General features: G+C 34.1%; 1 protein-coding gene across 1 annotated transcript in view; it reads right to left on the bottom strand.

Annotated features, from left to right (window-relative positions):
* Positions 1-1,828: 1,828 nt before the first annotated feature.
* The window catches only part of LOC128221685 (uncharacterized), a 56,340-nt gene continuing 37,019 nt past the window's right edge, over positions 1,829-21,149 (bottom strand). Inside the window, exons 30-46 of the mRNA XM_052930286.1 lie at positions 20,553-20,684; positions 17,606-17,731; positions 16,260-16,397; positions 15,668-15,805; positions 14,794-14,931; positions 14,239-14,330; positions 13,779-13,870; positions 13,210-13,394; positions 11,015-11,103; positions 10,415-10,506; positions 9,171-9,334; positions 6,666-6,818; positions 6,066-6,182; positions 5,548-5,629; positions 5,086-5,223; positions 4,453-4,861; positions 1,829-4,246 (exon numbers count right to left, since the gene is read on the bottom strand). Coding sequence (XP_052786246.1) covers positions 4,139-4,246; positions 4,453-4,861; positions 5,086-5,223; positions 5,548-5,629; positions 6,066-6,182; positions 6,666-6,818; positions 9,171-9,334; positions 10,415-10,506; positions 11,015-11,103; positions 13,210-13,394; positions 13,779-13,870; positions 14,239-14,330; positions 14,794-14,931; positions 15,668-15,805; positions 16,260-16,397; positions 17,606-17,731; positions 20,553-20,684 — 2,393 coding nt within the window. The 3' untranslated portion in view covers positions 1,829-4,138. The remainder of the gene's footprint in view (positions 4,247-4,452; positions 4,862-5,085; positions 5,224-5,547; positions 5,630-6,065; positions 6,183-6,665; positions 6,819-9,170; positions 9,335-10,414; positions 10,507-11,014; positions 11,104-13,209; positions 13,395-13,778; positions 13,871-14,238; positions 14,331-14,793; positions 14,932-15,667; positions 15,806-16,259; positions 16,398-17,605; positions 17,732-20,552; positions 20,685-21,149) is intronic.

The raw sequence follows: 21,149 nt of genomic DNA, 5'->3' as shown, positions 1-21,149 counted from the left end.
TTATTTTTTACTTTTTTATTTATATCATCGCTTTTGTTTCTTTTACTGTTGGAGAAACGTCACGTGCTGCTACAGGTAAGCTTAACTTGGAATTAATAGATAGCAGCAATTAACTTATGATCAGACAAAACAGCCAATATCGATTAACGATAATAGAGTAGGAAGTTTGTTGTTGTTGTTTTTTCAACTATTTGAGAGAACTGCAGTGTCATCGATAAAAAAGACTTTTGATTTTGTTTAAAATTACCGCCAGTTTATTTTGCATAGACCGCTTGTTCGCTAACTATATAGTATTTTAGAACAATTTAAAGTGTTAAGCAAATGTAAATGAAATTTAAATTCGTTCACACAACGAAATTAAACATGCAACAAATAATCTGGAGCGCTTCCGACTAAGTTAACGAAGATAACATAGTTAGTTATTTAACAACAGTATGGCATCACCATGAAAAATGTGGGAACATCTCTGCGCCTAATCTTTAGTCTCTATTTCAGAATATCCTTATTTTAAACTATACACTCTCATGTAACACAACATCTTAAAAATAATACAATTAACCGCTGAACCGCTGAACCATTTTGATAGGTTAGAGAATGACAACACTGTCAAGATCCTCTTGAGTGAGACGTTGGATTTTCATTGTTCATGTATAAAACCAGTTCAAATTATTTTTCTAATTCCAAGTCTAAATGGCAAGCTCGTCACAACAGCTTTAAATGTGTTTGAAGCAATAGTGCAATTAGATGACTTGTGTCAACTATGTTAATTATTCGTTCGTTTGTTCAGCCGCCCCACCCTTGCTAGTCCGCTGTACGTTCACTTCTCCGACCCGCCCTAGTTTTCCGCTTAGTGTTTGTTCATGCGTTTGTTCCACCGTCCCGTCCGAGTTAGTCCGCTTATTATAAGTTCATTCGTTCGATTCTCCTTCAAGGCCAATTGGTTCGCTTATTATTTTTACATTAGTTCGTTCCTTCGTCCCGCCTTAACTAGTTTGCCTATTATTTGTTCATTCGTTCGTTCCTCCATCCCGTCCTAACTGGTCCGCTTATCATTCGTTCATTCGTTTGTTCCTCTGTCCAGCCCTAACTGGTCCACATATCATTCGTTCACTCGTTTGTTCTTCCGTCCTGTCCTAGTGTGTCCGTTTATTATTTATTATTATGTTCATTCGTTCGTTCCTCCGCCCTGTCCTAGTCGGTCCGCTTATAATTCGTTTGTTCCGCCACCCTGTCCTAGTTGTTTCGCTTATAATTCGTTCATTCGTTTGTTCCTTCACCCTGTCCTAGTTGGTTCGCTTATTATTTGTTCATTCGTTCGTTCCTCCATCCCGCCCTAACTAGTCCGCTTATTATTGGTTTATTCGTTTGTTCCTGCGTCCCGCCCAAGTTGGTCAGCTTATTATAGGCTTGTTCGTTCGTTCACCTTTCCCGCCCTAGTTGGTTCGCGTTTTATTCGTTCATTCGTTTACCAACCATTTAGCTTTAAAGCGTAAAATGTGTAAAAAGATCGCAAGTAACCAATGGCCAATAATGGTACAACTTGCTCAGCCCAATGTTTTGATTCACGCAGGAATGCATGATCATTCCAATAACTTGAAATACATTGGTGTGCTGTAAATAGCAAATTAAAGAATGATAATCATTTGTTCATATATTTTATTCAGACATTTTTAAATATATACATGTTTGGCCATAAACATAAATGCATAGATTGCTGAAATGATAGACCACAGCCCTATCTCTCTATGGGAAATGTTTACATATCAATATATATCATTACGTATCATTATATAACATACATTCATACATGTTTTAGTATTCAGTTGGAATCATGAAATTAAACCAAACACACAATGATACAAGTTATTGCTCTATAATTATTTTAATAATACTTGTAGAACTATATGAGATATCACTATTGTATTCCCTAATCACCACAATCGTTTACACAATGAGTTCAATATATACAAGGAGGAAAGGACACATTAGCCTTACACTAAAAGTATCCTCCTAATGATTATTTCATAAACATTTATTTCAAAGCAATGCTTTATAATAGGTCACGTTCAACCATAGTTAAATGAAAAAGTCAATATTTCCGGGGATCTTAAAATTGCACAGGCACAAGTGTAGGTCTACGTATGCATTTTAGACCCAGGTCTGTAAATTATTTCAAAAATAGTATTTAAACGAAACAAAATGCCTTTGAAATGAAAATGGTAGCAGTTTTTTGCTTCAGGTAAAAATATTGGCCAGTCTTTCTTGATAACGTTCTTCTTGTCTTCATTGTTGTTGTTTTTGTTGTTATATATCCATACATATATAGGAAAACACACCTAAGCGTAACATGCATTCAAACAAACAGCAGGGTATGGGCCATAGACCCGGGCCTGCACATTACTTCAATAATGATTTTTTTTATGGTATAAGTAATTCTGTCTCCTTAGGTAAAACAGAATTCAATCAGTCAAACAACTTGATATTTAGCATGTGATATCTGCTCTAGTGTGGTTATATTGCGAGATTATGTTTTAATCGTCGGTATACACAATGTGAAAATAATATGGTCTTGATACTAAACAAGCAAAAACTATACCAGCTGAAATAACAATGCCAAGTAAATAATACGATGTAGATGCTGCTGGTTGAATATGTTATTTTCTTCTAAACATCAAGGTTAAACAATGCTTATATAGAAATGAAAAGCTGCTTGTTATTGTAAAACGAATACTTGAGTAGTTAGATGAACATAAGTGCTTTACAATTGTATTTCCCATGATTTCAGAAAATGGAGCCAATCAAAATCGTTTTACACTTCTATGAGAACAATGCCCAAGCTACCTCTATTTGTATGAGACGGATAATTATGCTTAATAGACAATTGATAATAAAATGTATGAGTCGCACACTATCTATGTTTGTACGAGACCGGTGAGTATGCTTAATTAGTCACTCGATATTTAAAGATATGAATATAACACTATCTATGTTTGTATGGGACAGGTATAAAGGCTATAATGGACAAATGATATTAAAATATATGAGTCGCACACTATCAATGTTTGTACGAGGCAGATGAGTAAGCTTACATGGATAATTGATATTAAAATATATGAGTCGCACACTATCAATGTTTGTATGAGGCAGATGAGTAAGCTTACATGGATAATTGATATGAAAAAATATGAGTCGCACACTATCAATGTTTGTACGAGGCAGATGAGTAAGCTTACATGGATAATTGATATTAAAATAATTGAGTCGCACACTATCTATGTTTGTATGAGGATGATGAGAAAGCTTACATGGATAATTGATATTAAAATATATGAGTCACACACTATCTATGTCTGTACGAGACAGTTTAAGAGACATAATTAATTAAACATTAAGCCGTCACATATGTTTTATATTTGTTAGAAACGGTCTCTAAAGCTATAAATAGTAATGAGTAAGAAAGCGACCGTTTCATTTGAAAAGAAACGGCATTGTAAAACAACTTTTGACGAACATATGACATGAAGGCTTAAATGTAGTGATAAAAATAAATAGGGCAGACAGGTAAAACGATGTGTTCAACACACAACAAAATATATGATATACTATTGTGAGACGATACTAGTATGGTAACGTGTACGTTTGGACTGTCGGCAATACGGCATCCAAATATGTATACATTTATTAGTTTTAAAATTCATCTTCGCTAACACAAGAAAGATAACTAATGCGTCAACAGCTTATTGAAAATCACAAGCTTTATTATAGCTCGTGTTGTTTAACTTAATTGCAACTATAATCTGTACGTGTAGCTACAAATACAAGTTTGCGTACACTTCGTTAGTCGCACTCACCGTATTGAAAATATAAAATCAAAATATATATATAGTTTTCTTGATTAGGATACAATATAATGCCTTAAATGCAATTAATATCTTCGTGATTGCATGACGATGAAATGGATACAAATATATTCCAAAATAAGGCGAACATCGTGCCTGTCCGAGAAATAGTTCTGTCCGAGAGCAACTCGCCTACTGGTATTCATGTATCTCTTTCATGTTCAAACAGGTCACACTGTTTCAAGCTGCTACATACACTTATATTATGCCTTTTTGCTAATGTACATAACACGGTGACCTTAAAACTGCGTGTTCCGCCTGGCTGCGCGACCTCCCTCCAGGCTTCCGTATCCATGACTGTCACGTGACCGCGTATGCTCCATACTTCCGCTGCTGTTGAAACCGTTCTGAATATGTCAATACAATTTTCGAATAACGTTGCAAAACAGCAGTAATTATCGATAAAACTTTCGATCGCTATTAGAAAGTCAACAAATACACAATCGGTCGAGTAGTTTTATTTTAATATCGCTCAATGGATCTAAAACATTTCCTTTCAACTAATGATAATGAGACATAAGCTAACTTCAAAACAACACCCTAGATATCTTACCAATCCGCTGTCACGTGACATATTCAGCCTATCACGTGATCTACTGCGACGATGATAATCCGGTTGCGGTGAAGCTGGCGCATCGTAATCTGGTTTGGGTTCGCGGACTGGCAACACTCGTCCAGTGTCGACACCTGTTGAAGTAGATCGTAACCTTGGTGAACGGACTCCGTTCGTTTCCGGAAACACCCGAACCATGTCTTGTGTGAAAGGTTTTCTATTTGAATAATCTGATGGCGGGTACACGTCAACCGACGGTTTGTTTGTCTTTGAATACAATGGTTCAGACATTCGTCGGTCGCTGCTTTCATATCCACCATTATGGAATGCAGTTGCAGTATCTATTGGCTGAAAAGAACTAGGTCGGCCATTTGAAATAGGCTTAAATGGGCCGCCAGGGTAAGGTCGGCTGAAAGGAAACAAATTTGAAAGAGTTTCCTAATGAATTAACATAAGCCACTGTTGTATTATAACACAATGGGCATCGAAGAAGACAAACGTGATTTTACATTGCTTGACAATATAAGCCCAAGAAATATTAATGCTAGATGCAATTTATCGGAAACACTTTTTTATTTTATATGCGTTATGATGAATTATGATATAAAAAGAATTTTCAGGATTGCGTCATACTCATTCCTATTCTTAGAATCCGAATGTCTGCCTATGTAATTCTTGTCGAGGAACGAGCCTTCAAATCCTGTTCGCCTGTTCTTTTCACTCTCTTTTAACTGTATTTGTTCAGCCTCCTTAGACTTTTTTGTTCGTTGCCTAAGTAAAGGATGTCAATGTTAAACATTATATATTTTTGTTATTTAACATCTGTAGCTATATAATAAGTTTATTGTTGAACATATACTAATTTTCCATTCAACTGAATTGACTTTTTTTCGCTTTTCAACGTACAATATAGTTCGCATATGTGGCCTTTCTACATTTATAATCCTATAAATACATGTTAACAATGCATCTTATTCCAACGATCTTGAACACATATCTGCAAGAAACGAGTATAATATATTCTTTTTAAAATTGTGATGGGCAAATTTAACTTAATGTAAGGGGGCATTGACTTTCGATACAAACAACTCATACCTGCACACTACAACAACGACCACGCTGAGTATAAGAACAAGTCCACCAAGTCCCGCGACTGTTGCAATAAATGCGGTCTGACCTGAAAAGTGAATAACAAAGTTGTACGTTCAATCATTTGGGATGTGAAACGCGTACGAAGATTGTGCTATGTACACTGAATGAGTGAAAACAATCTCAATTTGAATGTTTTAGCAATGTTATAATGGTACGTCTCTTCTAGCAACGGGTTAAGCTTAACTCATTTTTATAAATTTAAATAGATAACTTGTATGGAGGGTTGACATTTAGAAGCCGTCATACAATACTTGCTACAATGCTATAGTGGGACTGTCAATGAGAATTAACATTGTGTTAATACCATTTGTGTAAAATCAATCTAAATATCGATAACACAATTTCACACTTTTAAGCCATTGAAAACCGATATTGTCACCTATTGCAATGAATATCACAATTTTGCATTGCTCATAATCATGTGATCAATATTATAGAAACGCATTGTACATAAATATTACTTTTCTTGTCCGAACTTTCCGACGGATAGATCTTCTTTGTAGCCACGTTTGGTTGCTCTGAAGTTGTGGAATCAGGTATTCCGGTTGGCTTGTGTGAAGTAGATCGGGTTTGGTCAGCTGAAGATGCATTCGATATGATAAGTGGTCAGGCAATGATGTTAAGAACTTACCACACATGTATTGGTTTTTATAATTGAGTTAATATGTATGTTGTTTAAACACGTGTAGAGTAAATATACAATGCTTGGAATTCCGATACTTCACCAGCAAAGCAATATGTTATATCAATAATGTCAATCTTTTTGCCTTGTTGTTGCCATGTGGACAAGATACATCTTATACCCTGCCTAAAGGTAGTGGATACTGGTGTAAACATGAAAGATGAAACACATTTCGTCTTGCGTGCACTTGACTTTACTTGGTTGTCACCAAGTACGACAAGCGTATTTCCACGGGTTACTTCAGTCAAACAAACTTTATTACAAGACCACTCTGTAGTGTAACATCAGATTTGTCAGAAATGCAGGATATGCTTTAAAATGGCAGATAAATGGACGTTTAAACCAGTTTCGTTCAGCTGCATTCTCACTCAGATCATACCTGCCGAAAAACACTGGTATGAGCCGTTTATCTTCGTGTTGTTTATAAATCCTTCCTTGCAAAAACAGGCGATTTTATTTGCATTGGAGGTACACGTGGTTGTAGATTTTTCACACTGTTTGCTGATGTTACACAAATCAATTGCATCTGAATCTGAAAGCAATACATACAGACATTGCTTCCAAAACATATCATCATTCTAACAATTGTTAAATCCTTAGGCAAGACAAATACATGCGGTTACTGGAACTACTTTAGACTAATGTACATAGTTACTCGAACTACTCAGGACCTAAATACAATCTGGAAGTACTTAAACATTTTAAAAGTGTTACTTTATCTGATAAAACATAAAGACGTGCTTACTTAAACTACATAAGACATATATTCGTTAATACTGGCACTACATGTGATTAATGGCAACATCTAAGACACATATACGTAATAACTGACGCTACTTTAGACATCTATATAACTGACGCTATTTCAGACATCTATATAACTGACCCTACTTCAAACATATATATAACTGATGCTACTTTGGACATATATATAACTGACGCTACTTCATACATCTATATAAATGACGCTACTTCAAACATATATATAACTGACGCTTCTTCAAACATATATATAACTGACGCTACTTCAGACATCTATATAACTGACCCTACATCAGACATCTATATAACTGACGCTACTTCAAACATATATATAACTGACGCTACTTCAAACATATATATAACGGACGCTACCATAGACATCTATATAACTGACCCTACTTTAGGCATATATATAACTGACGCTACTTCAAACATATATATAACTGACGCTACTTCAAACATATATATAACTGACGCTACTTCAGACATCTATATAACTGACCCTACTTCAGACATCTATATAACTGACGCTACTTCAAACATATATATAACCGACCCTACTTCAGAAATCTATTTAACTGACCCTTCTTCAGGCATATATATAACTGACGCTACTTCAGACAAATATATATCTGACGCTACTTCAGACATATATATAACTGACGCTACTTCAGACATATACCTATATAACTGACTCTACTTCAGACATATATATAACTGACCCTACTTCCTACATATATATAACTGACCATACTTCAGACATATATATAACTGACCCTACTTCAGACATATATATAACGTTCGCTACTTCAGAAATCTATATAACTGACCATACTTCAGGCATATATAAAACTGACGCTACTTCAAACATCTATATAACTGACGCTATTTCAGACATATATATAACTGACGCTACTTCAGACATATATCTATATAACTGACTCTACTTCAGACATATATATAACTGACCCTACTTCATACATATATATATAACTGACCATACTTCAGACATATATATAACTGACGCTACTTCAGACATATATATAACGGTCGCTACTTCAGACATCTATATAACTGACGCTACTTCAGACATATATATAACTGACCCTACTTCAGGCATATATATAACGGTCGCTACTTCAGACATCTATATAACTGACCCTACTTCAGACATCTATATAACTGACGCTACTTCATACATATATATAACTGACGCTACTTCAGACATACATATAACTGACGCTACTTCAAACATATATATAACTGACCCTACTTTAGGCCTCTATATAACTGACGCTACTTCAGACATATAAACAACTGACGCTTTTTCAGACATATATATAACTGACGCTACTTTATACATATATATAACTGACGCTACTTCATACATATATATAACTGACCCTACTTCATACATATATATATATAACTGACCCTACTTCATACATATTTATATAACTGACCCTACTTCATACATATATATAACTGACCCTACTTCATACATATATATAACTGACCCTACTTCATACATATTTATATAACTGACGCTACTTCATACATATATATAACTGACCCTACTTCATACATATATTTATATATAACTGACCCTACTTCATACATATATACATATATATGACTGACGCTACTTCATACATATCCGACGCTACTTCAGACATATAATTTATTTTATAAATGACGCTACTTAAACATATGTGTTTAAGACCGATATACGTGCAAACTGGCACTACTTGTTCTTCAGATGTATAAACTTGACTACTGGTTATTACCTAACATTTATACGAAAAACTATAACACAAGTTCAGTATTCGAAAGCTTAAAACAAAAGTGTTAAAGATGTGATATTTTACTCAATATGCAACATTTATAAGAAGTAATTTTGGAAATGTTGATGAAATTGATATAATGTGGAAAGTTTAGTGTACTCCTTATAAACAATATGTACACAAATAACATTTAATCGAACATCATAACTGATAAATAAACTAAACAACAAATTCCTTTTACTCGAAGCAATCCAAACAAGATCATAAAACGTTTTGATTTTAACAATACCGCTTTGTGAAAATCTGAATATCTGCCAATCAAACGAAGTATAACTTACTGTTTATAATGACTTTCATTCCAGACAGCAATGGTCTACTTGATTGTGTCTCATTAACAATGTCTTCCAATCTCTTTTTTATATCTTCCTCAGTAACTGTCTCATTCGATGTGTCAGTAAAATGTGCGATGAAATTAACATTCTTAGTAGGCACGGATACTCCTCTGAAATATATTAAAGAGGTTATGTTTGGTTAAGAGTAAGATGGTAATATACTTCACTAGTAAGCAGTAAAAGCTATGTTTCACAAGTGACCACTTAATGCTACTCTTCTCATCAAGAGTCAAAATAAATTGCCATCTAAACATTAACGATTTTTTAAATGAACTGCCTAAAAGAATTAAAAATAATAGTCTATTGTAGTTTTTTTCAGAAAAGCGTGTTAAAGAAATATATGCAAATCTCACTTCATCTCGTAAATAAGGTCGATTTTATTGTACTTAACAGTACTCTTTTTCTTTTCGACATTTATATGTAAAGCGCTGTAAATATCACATTAGTATGATATAAACAGAATATCGAATTCTTGTTCATTCAATATGAGATTTTTTCAACAAGTTTACTAAAATTTAATAAAACGTACGGTCTAGAATCCTTTTGAAATCCATTATTATTTCAAAATGACCACTTATATAGCAGCATCGCTTTGTAAATGATTTAGTATTGCGCAAAAACGAAGTCGGTAAGGTGCACTTTCTTGATATTAGACGATTTTTTTTTTATTAAACGTGAAATAAAATTACTTAATAATAAACGAACATTTCTGTTCGGAAAAATAAGGAAAGTAGCACTTTTTTCAGCGAATAACGACGCCGTTGTCTCCGCGAAATTTACGTTTTAGACGCATTTAAAATAAAATACGTAAAACAAGAGAAAGAAAAGTATATGTCCGTGAACGTTTTTACAAGACGCACTTGAGGTTGGAATTTCAGAGCGGTAAACGAAGTATGATAAAATATCGGTTATTGTAGCCTGAACGCAAAAAGGACAGACTTTACAATATTGACGTGAAAATTCGCTCAAAATCGCGTTCAACATAAAACGTTTTAAATGTGCACGTTATCTTCTTATACTTCTTATACTTGGACAAGGTCTCGTATTCCTGCTCTTAAAACCATGTTCACCTATAAACATAAACGACGTATATATAACAAGTATTGCTTGTAAATAAAAAGTGGATCATATATGCAGTGTGCTCATATAAAATCCGGAAAAGTAACAAAATATCACTATACGAGCTTTACCTCTTACGCCTCGCAGAATTTGAACTGCTCTCTGGTATAATTTCAATCCAGACAGAGACACCTGGATACGTGTCATTGTAAACCTTTTCTATCTGTGAATGTAAACAAAACGGGTAGTAATACAAACAGCATGTTATACGCGATTTTTAGGATCCTATTCAAACACTTACAAACACGCATTCATACAGTTCGGGAAACAATTTATAACTTGTATTTCATTGTTGTTACGACGTTTTGACATTACATCGTAAAATTTCGTCGCTGATCCATATTTTGGACACGGATACATTACATACATTGTATCTATAAATCTAGTATTGAAACATATTAAAAACTTATACATTATATTCAAGCACGTTTGATCGATTAAAAGATCATAATAAAACTATTATAATCAGCGTATGTCGCCAATTGGAATGCTAAAGGTACAAACAACGAAAAAAGCAGCCCAAGAAATTAAATGTATCAACATCAATGTTTATATGAAAACTACAGAAACAAGCTTAGTAGTCGAAAAATTAAGCATAACCCCTAAGGCCAAGTTGGCTATGAAATTTTTTGACCGAATGTAGAAACCTGATTTGAAAATGGATCATTTACCTCTGTTATGATATATCTGTCCGATATCGACCCATTGGTATCATTACCATTAAGGTTGAAGCTAACGGTAAATACGAACGCATATTCCTCTGAAATACGACGAAATTGTTTAAAGAGGTCAATAATCACGTTTATTTTTAGTTCAAATAGTGTTGTACCGATAACAGGCATTGTGTAGGCACAAAATACAAGTACTATTGGACAATGATGAAATTCCAAGCATAAGGAAATATAAGATTTAAACTAATGAATTATGAATTAAAAACACATTGTTAACAATATAAATTGTTTTACATGTACCTTTCTTTTGCTCGATAGGAATGCATGTCTGATTTTTCAACGTATTGTCATTTTTATAACCAGACTTGCATATACACTGTAGAAGTCCATTGGAATCGTTGCAAATCGACCTGGTCTTATTACAAACGTTAAGAGAAACAACCGAACACAACCCTCCAGTTTCTATAAGAAATAATGATATAAACATTATTAAATAAGTATATGACATTAAGATACAAAATAAGACCATTATTTTGTTAGTTTGTAAACAGTTAAAGAACTCACTGCGTATATTGCATTTAATTGTTCTCCACGTCCGTAATTCAAAATAGGTTGTGAAACATGAAGTACACTCGAACTCGAACGTGTAGTAATACGTGTAACTTGTAGATACACGAACATGTACCCATTGAAGTTGTGCTTTAGAGTCGTGTTAAATTTGAACTTGTTAGTTCACTAATACTTGGAAAAATCACTTTATTCATGCTATCGTGGATGCCATTTTAAACGTGTGCAAAATCCACACATCTCGATGACGTAATGGAATAAGATATCACATGTAAACGTACCCATTGTAGTTTGCAACATCCCTTATAATAATGCATTAAAATGCTTAACTTTTGACAAATACGAGAAAGTATGACATACTGCAATTTGAATAGTGAAGAGTTAATCAAAAATTGTATTTGAATATTAAGAACAAACTTTCGCAAAATATAAATATTTTATTTTTCAATATCAAAAAATAACCAAACACTACGGCCTTACATGTTTGTCTTTGTTTAAGTTATATGATCTGGATATCTTTGTCTATATAACACCCAATATTTCATTATCGAATACTTCACATCATGGCTTTAACGGCGTTAAATTATCATGTATTCAACACCGTATTAGAGACGGTACAAACAAGATCCCAATTGACTAGCCCTGTTTTGATTATGACAATAGTAACAATAGAAATAATTCACAGCTATTTCTATTATTGTTGTTGTTGTTTAAAATTTTAAAAAATCTGAAATTACCGAAAGGTATTTCATACAATGCACGAACAATATTAGAATTTTTCTCTAGAGTACATGATAGGCACCATACGTATCACGTATGTTTAATATTCACAACAACACATAAATTCTAGAAAAAACGCCAGTATAAGTTAAAGGCCTAGTTTAAGAAATGTTTGGCATGACAATCCCCTGCTGTGCATCTCCTGCTAATTGCACTGATGTCACACTAGTTGCCAATTTCAAGTGTATTTATTTATTGACTCAGGGCCATTAAGAGTCCATTTCTATAATAAAACCTCAAAAACTGCACAACAGGATACTAAGATCGGAGATCTGATAAGAAAATTAGGCAATTATATTAAGATCAATTCACAGAGGTTGTGTACTATACACGTTTTATTTTGTTTGTTTTGTTTTTGTGTTTTTTTTGTTGTTGTTTTTTGTTGTTGTTGTTTTGTTGTTGTTGTTGTTTTTTTTGTTGTTTTTTTTGTTTGTTTTTTTTTGGGGGGGAGGAGGTGGTCACTTATAGAATGTTTAAACTAGGCCTTTAACGTAAAACATGATAGTTATCTCTGGAACCCATTAAATAGCAAAGTGATGGTTCCTGAAAACAAAACAAACGCCATCAACTAAATTTGGATCTTTAATCTTAATCTTGAATACTTTTCATTAATTAATTACGTTTACTTGCATTAGAGGCAATTAAAACATTGTACATTTTGTTTGAGTTATGCGTTTAATCTTCATACCAAAGTACAATCTTCGGTAACATTCGGTCAAATAGTAACGCATATTGTAAAACACAACATATTATATTACCATGATTGGCCGCATTGATGCTTAAAGTTTAATTCAATTACGGATAGAGTGATACAGTTGCCCTAATTGAGACAATTAAATGATAGATACCATGGCCGGCGTCAAGTTCTACGCTCAGACGTATAGTTGTTGTTGATACGTTTGTGGTGATAGTGCGGAGATCAGGGTGTTTGCTAAATACGGACGACCAGGCCTTTTGAATGGTGGTTGTGTTTGCTGGATGTGTTAAATGCAAAATGAATTTGATCGACATGTCAAATGTATCCGCCGACAACCTGAAACATATAAAAACATAATATTGTATTGAAATTAAGGATAAATATATAAGATTCGTCTGACATTTCATTGAACTCCCTTAAAGAAACTATTTTGATTGTGCTTTTTTTACATTTCTTTTTGAATATTTATAAAGGTATATTCCTCAGTTTGCTTTAATAGGAACTGTTCGTTTTAAAATAAGTATATATATATAACCTGTAACACGCTTATGAGTATTAAACTACCAACCCTATACATAACTCATATCGGATTTGACCATCGTTTTTGTCACAAAAGAGATTAACTCAATGAACAAAATTCAATACAGTCGAGAAAAACATACGTGTATTAAATGCAAGTATTTACTTCAACAAATAAATTGTGTACCCGCACAAGCGTACCGTTTCATTAGTTCTTCCCTGGACGAATTTGTAATCTCTATAGGCACAAGTATGGGCGATGTCAACTCAGAACTATTAAAGACTTTTGAAATCTGAAAATAATTGGTAACAAGTTATCATTGAAAATCATTTGCAGATCACCATGCATTTTTATAGGATAGATATTGTCTCTGATAATCAGTTGCAGTTTGCAATGCAAACCGATGATACACATTGTCTTTAAAACGCAATTTCAGTTCAAAGTGCATAACCGAGATTATGATAAAATGCACCAATAGATGGTTTGCTTTTATTTTACAAACTTCACTTAAAACACTTTCCTTTAATATCAGAATAAACCCACTTTGAACATTTTCCTAAAATATATTTAAATCAACGTAAACCATTATAATGCGCAATAACGCAAGCTCAAGTATTTTATATTTTGTTTTTAATCTATAAAAAAATCCGTATAACTTACAGCAAAAGGCAGGTATGTTTCAATCTCCGTTTGCTTGGGAGTTTTCTCCGGATTAAAGTTGACATTTACACTAGCTAGGTACTGGAAATCCTCTGGAACAAACGTACGTGTGGGAGTTAAGTCAATCTATCGCTATAGTCATATCGCTTTGATCGCTCTGCGGCCAACAGACACGCGTTATAGCACGCCCTCAATCATATATTAGCATAACTCATGGAGCCATGAAGACTACCCCGAGGTACACCATACACGATTTTTATACAATCTCATAAATCGTTGTTAAGATCACCAGCTTGTTTTCTGCCAGTCAGATAAGATATAAAACAATTGGTATTATAACATGATGTATTAATAAACAAATACGTATCACACATTAATTTTCCGGGAGAATGATAATTGTAGCTTACATCTCAATCCCTTTTCTACTTAAGTTCAGGTTTATAAATAATCATAAGTGTCGAATATTATAATAACATTTTTAAATGGAGTCATACAAAATTAACACACATAGCAACTTTTTTGCAGTAAAACACTGAAGCAGTAATTTTTACTCACTTAGACACTCAATCGTCGTATCATTAAACTTCTTGCTCACACGTTTTCCATCACACATACATCGCCATGAACCCGGGGTATTAATACAGTCAATAGAATCTATACACGGGTATGGCTCTGTTGCACACTCGTTGATATCTGAAAGATCAAATCAACCTCATAGATTTCATGAAAATTCTTTTCCACATGATATTTACATTTTTTGAAAAAAAATAGTGTAAACACGTGAATCACTTTCTGTTTTTGAAGAAGACAACGTTTCAAAATAATACTTTAAATACTGTACACCTTTTTGGGGTGGTTGCCATCTGCAAAGGCCCGCAAAATTCTTAGCAGCCCGAATGCGTAGCAGTTCGATATCAAAAAGCGGTTGAATTAGATTTGTAATAAACTTCTTTAACAAATTTTTGCTTGACGTCCTTAGCGTTTTTTTTTATAAAAAAATAACAATTTGCTTGATCAGAAAAAAACAATATACGACAGTTCTTAATTTGTTTCGACCCAATTTTGCAGTGTTCAATCAATTTGAATGTGTTTTCTTTAAGCACATATACTGGATCGCATGGATACCATAAACACAATAACTATCGGATAATCGGGTATTTGTTCAAAAAGTAGCATCTTTGACCAGAAACCAGGTCGTCCAGCGTACTTTGAGATAATGCGGGTCCTTATAGCGCCAAACAAAAAGCCAGTCGTTAACGGCACGCGAATTTAGTGAATAGAGTACGTTTGTTTACCGATATGCCCGGGTTTAGCTCATTTACACACACCCATAACGGAAATCACATATTATGTAATTGTATATTATTAACTTATATAACGATTTTTAATACAGTAAACTGAACGCATAATGTATGGGATATTGTCTTACCAGAACATGATTGGTTCAATCCATCAGCACTGGTGTTTTTATTAAATCCCTTTGGACATTCGCAGCTCCAGTTGCCCATATGGTTATGACACGTTCCTCCGTTACATATGTGGGTATTGTCACTGCACTCATTGATGTCTTAAAAGGGACAACGCACATAGTTGATATTCTGCTCATAGCTGATAAACTGCTATAAGGTTGACTTATGTTTTGCACCATTTTTATTAAATATAGGTACATTATAAATACGTTTACAAAACTTATCACATATGAAAGATATAACAGGGAAGAAAATTAACAAGAAAAGATACACGAGACACTCATATATTTGAAGCAAAATGAATTGGTACATAAATGATTGGATCCAACTTTATTATGCCTACAATGCATATCACAGTATTTTCATTTAGTTCTTGTTAACTATAAAATTAATCTAACAACGGGATGACGTTCATTATGTTTTTAAAAGAGGACGAGATACTACAGCATAATACACATAAAGGTAAACCGTACAGATTATTTAAAAAAACATTTTAAATGATTATCAAAAAGGGTCTTTAAATGTATCTCCATAAAAACACAGATGTCTTACCATCACATATATTATTACTGTTGCTACGGAATTTAAAGCCCTCGTTACAGATGCAAGAATAGTTTCCTTCACCATTTGTACACTGCGCCGATTGATTGTCCCCGCATGGAAAATGGTCCATCTGACATTCGTCAACGTCTACAAACAATATAATATACTTGCAGTTACGTGTTCGCTTTATATTGGAAACGCTGCATGGTTTGGTACACGAAATTAAGGTTTTATTTTTTCAACGTGATATTCAAATAATCATAAATATACTACCAATTACATTTATTTATATCGCCTTAAACATAAATAACCAACGCCATTCAAGAACTGGTCACGCGGTGACCCCAAAGTGTTTCATATTGGGTCACAAATCTTGATATATTGGATCTTAATGGCGTCTTTTTCCGATTCAGGTGAATACATCAAATTTTAAACAACTACGTTGGTTACGGTGTTAGTAGGTGAGCCAATATGGAATTAACGGAGTGCAAGAACCCATATTCGGACTCGAGCTGTATATATTATGCACCAGTTAATTGTAACCACCGCCCCCCCCCCCCCAGGTCCGGTGGAATACCGGGGAAAGCCGGGGAAATGGGCCGTATTTTTACCTTCCAGGTGGGCACGCAGTGCTGGGATAATGCGGTGGTTTTGTCTTCGCGCCAAAATTGGCGGGGAATGGATCTTACCTAGGGTCCCTAGGGTTCGGGGGGGGGGCATTTGGCGGGGATTTCACCAGCAGTTTGTCTCCGCATGGCGGGGATTTAACCCGGGCTTGGCTGGACAGAAATTCAAAGTCCCAGCTATTCCTCGAACCTGGCGGGGAGGGTGGGGGTGGCGTGGCTACTTTTGACTGGTATTACCATTGAATAAATAACGGCATTTAAATCGTTGTGGATTGCAGTTGTTTCGAGTGCGACATAGTTTGCACTTCCTGAAAATTATAATTCATTGGTACAAAAGTAAGATTAGTCCTAGTCCAATAAACTATTAAGAACTTCTGTTTCGTTGGCCGTTCAAACGTGTATTGTTAAAGGCATTCTAAAACATACATAGTCTTTGTTGTTTTATAGCAATTGAGTATTTCGTATGATCGTCTTTAACCCTGTGCTTCTAAACAGGGTTATCGTTAGATTGGTTTACTGCAGAGATTGTCCTTGCGATTTTCATTGTTACAGTTTTATATCTATGTCAATAATTAAATAGCAAACGTATTTTGGGTAACATTTATTACTCTAAACATAAACAAGCATACGAGGAAATCGGATTGAAATTTATGATTTTTTATCCTTAAAAAGTGATAAAAGGGTTTTGTTATCGTAACACGCTTCAAAACATTTATATAGATAACTTACCAATGCATGTTTCGTTCTGTCCTGCACTGTTAAGTTCAAACCCCGTGTTGCAGATACAAAAATAGCTCCCCACGGTATTTTTGCATCTTCCATGTACACATGGCTGAAGCTTGCATTCATCCATATCTGCATAAAAGCATAATACATGTTGTATGTTCATATACGTTAAAAATATAAAACATGTTGCGATATTACGAAATAGTGTCAGATTGCACTTCAGTGTTATGACACAATTCCTAATGTTCAATAAGTATTTGAATCTGACATGTACTTGTATAATATGGCATTAACATGTATACAAATTTAATGTTTACATACTTGTCAATACTTTACGTTCGTTAAACTTTGTTTTCTTCGATAAAGAGCCCCAGTGGTATTGGGACATATTCAAAAAGTATATCATTAACCCCCCTGTATAGTAAACGGATGGCTAAAAAGCATTACTAAATCAAGTCGGCAAATACCAATTATTTATACAATACCCGGTGTTTGATATTGATCAATAGCAATGCATATACTAGTCATACAATGAGGTATGTTAAGGTGTTTTATTATGATATTATTATTAACGTTTGTCATTGCAGTCAATCATTCATAAGAAAAGCTCTGATAGTCATCTGAGATGAAGTTTTGCGAATCTTGAAAAGCTTTTGGTAGGACTTTATGTCTCAGCATATCATCGTATAAACTACTGCATATCTTTACATACAGACCATAATTAAACGTTTTCGAAATAACACATACAATTGCCATTCAAAATACATATTAAAGTAAATAAATATTGGCTAGTTCTTCTCGCGAACTACCGCTTCTTTGCCAGTAGATGTAATCATGAGAATACAAAATATCACTGATACGTGCAGGCGTTTCCTTTTAATTTTAAAAAAATGAAAAGTAATTTACTTATAAAGGGGTTATTGATTAATCACAATGAAATTGTGCTGTTAATGTTTTGTATCTCTAAAGAAAAATGCCAATCTTTACAGGAAATAATATGAGATATAGTATTTGAACAAGATAGTCGACCCATTAGTTTTACAGATATCACTTTAAAAGTAGTATAAATGCTTCTTTCATTTTACAGGTGTCCATCATATAAAGTTTATCTTTGTCTACAAGCAGGATACATCATCTGTGATATAAACTCTTACAAATGCAGCTTTTTTATCCAAGTCGTATTGAATAGTTTGTTAAATACATTGTTCAGCTATGTATACAGGCATTTTAGAGTATAGGTCATTTAAAATGTAAATGGTTAAATTTCAAGAGAAGATTCCCGTTGGAAATTTGGGTTAAGTGCTACTTTTATCTGAAATATTGACAATTATGACCTAGAAGGGTTAATATAAAAAATTGGTCAATCCTGAGGTTAAAGTGTTCGCTTAACCAGTTCTGGAAAATGCAAGAAAGAATACGGTCAAGTTCGGAAGTAACTAAACGTTTGTTTTTGTAATAAAAAACCGCGCCTTTACATTGCCTTTAAATAGTGAACATTTGTGTCAAGTTACTTCAAATATATTAAGAGCTTCAATATATTCAGAGCGGACACGAAATATAGTCAATGACCATATAAGGCTGACCTTGGCATTGGACCTGGTTATATAATGCGCTTTGTTCAGGCGGTTCAAGAGATATAGAACGGTCAGACTTTGTGACAGACAGGGGACAGACAACTCAAGCTGAAACATTTATTCTCCCAATTTCCGGAGGAGAGATAATTGTCCAAATATGTCACGAAAATATTTAATTTAAAATACTTTATAAAAGTACGATAAACAGGCGGTCACAAAAGTCATTGTGAACACTAAATAAGGAGGGCTCAGGTGGTGTAAAAGAGACATTTCTAAAACAAAGAAAGTTGAGGAGTTGCACAACACAACACTTACTGCATATTACTGAGGGAAGTAGCAATAAATGAAACTATACATCATATATAGTTAAATGTGTATATGTTTTTGCAAAAACGAACGGTTATGACAATACCTTGACCTTATTTCTTTGAAACAGACAAGTATGCTAGAAATTATAAAATACTCTAGATATTTCTATCGTTTTCATTAAAGCTTTGCAAAAAATATTGGCATAAATATCCAGTGGATCCAAATGTGCATCACATATTTATAGTATGTGCACAATAAAAAATAAGCATGGTAAGCTTGAAAAAAATATATTAAATTGAGACTTTGGTTCAAATATGAATGGAAATAAATACATATCTGTGGTTTGTGCGTCTGGTGTGTTATTTAAATAACTCGAATTTAGTGAGTGCATTATCTTTTAACGTCGCTTCTTAGCACAGGTTAACAGGTTTTGAACATTTAGTTTTTAACTTAATTAAATGGTCAACATGTTTTATTGTATGCAAGGTGGTTTCAATTTCCACAAAGCCGTTGCTTTAGCTCAATTGATAACAAGTAGACAAGTATGTTATCTCAAGTTCAGTGTTGTAATTACCAATAGCTCTTGAAATGCATCTGCATAAGTGCATTTATTTTTCAAAATATTTGACAGATATAGTGCTGTTGCGGCCCCTGAAAATTAAGTCCAAACGGCATCGTCACGAAACAGAATTGAAATTGAAGTTGCAGATGGCTTTGTTAAAATACGCCAAAATAAATCAAACACAAGCTTATTTTTAGTCCAGATAGTTCATATTCCTACCTTCTGTAAATATTTTTCTTAGTTCTGCGAAAATACAGATGCTTGTTCATTTGATCAAATCTCAATAACAGCTGAACGGTCTAAAGTACCTCGTACAAAGTTCTTACGCAAGGAAGTCGTCGTACAAAGCTTAATCAAGTTGACCCTAAGAGTCCCGAAAAGCTATTTATTACAAAAAAAATCGTATGCAATCTGATCGATAACATATATTATCGCTTTGACATTATCCCGAAGTGGCATTTAGGACAAATAAATGTTTAAAAGAAGTTGTTTAGCAAGGGCTCACCAATGCAACTGGACCCTGACAAGATGTATCCGATACTGCATCGGCACTCCAACACATTATCTTTGCAAACAACTTCACCTTGATTGCATTCGAAATCGTCAACAGAACTGCACTTGTTGTAGTTCGACTGAGCTAGAAAATAAATTGTAACCCTACACAAATAGTCAACACAAAGTGACAATAATCTACATTTGACTAGAATTTCGTTGTATATGGTGACCTGAACAGTGCACAATGCACTATAGATGCAATTTCAAATGATATGTCACACCTGACATTATATCACAGCATTGCCCGGGCTCAGTTACTGCATTATAGTCAGGTTTCCAAGAATAATTATAACTTAAGCTCTTAAGACAGTCCCTTCCTGATAGCATGACTACTGCAGTACAGCAAAGTGTTGATTTACCATACCTAAAACGTAAGGACCTCCCGGATAGCACGCCTAAAGCAGCATTGCAAGTTTTGCTTTTTTTACGATAATCTTAGTACAGGGACACACAGACGGTTGTGTAGTCGCACAAGTAAAGCATTTATTTTCCAGTCATTACTGAGAGCATTCAGATATTCACCAAGCATAGGGTTCGACTCCCGGCC

The sequence above is a fragment of the Mya arenaria genome, chromosome 16 (assembly GCF_026914265.1).
Source record: "Mya arenaria isolate MELC-2E11 chromosome 16, ASM2691426v1".
NCBI lineage: Eukaryota > Metazoa > Mollusca > Bivalvia > Myida > Myidae > Mya > Mya arenaria.
Note: the sequence above shows the minus strand (reverse complement) of the source record. Positions and strands in the feature narration are given on the sequence as shown.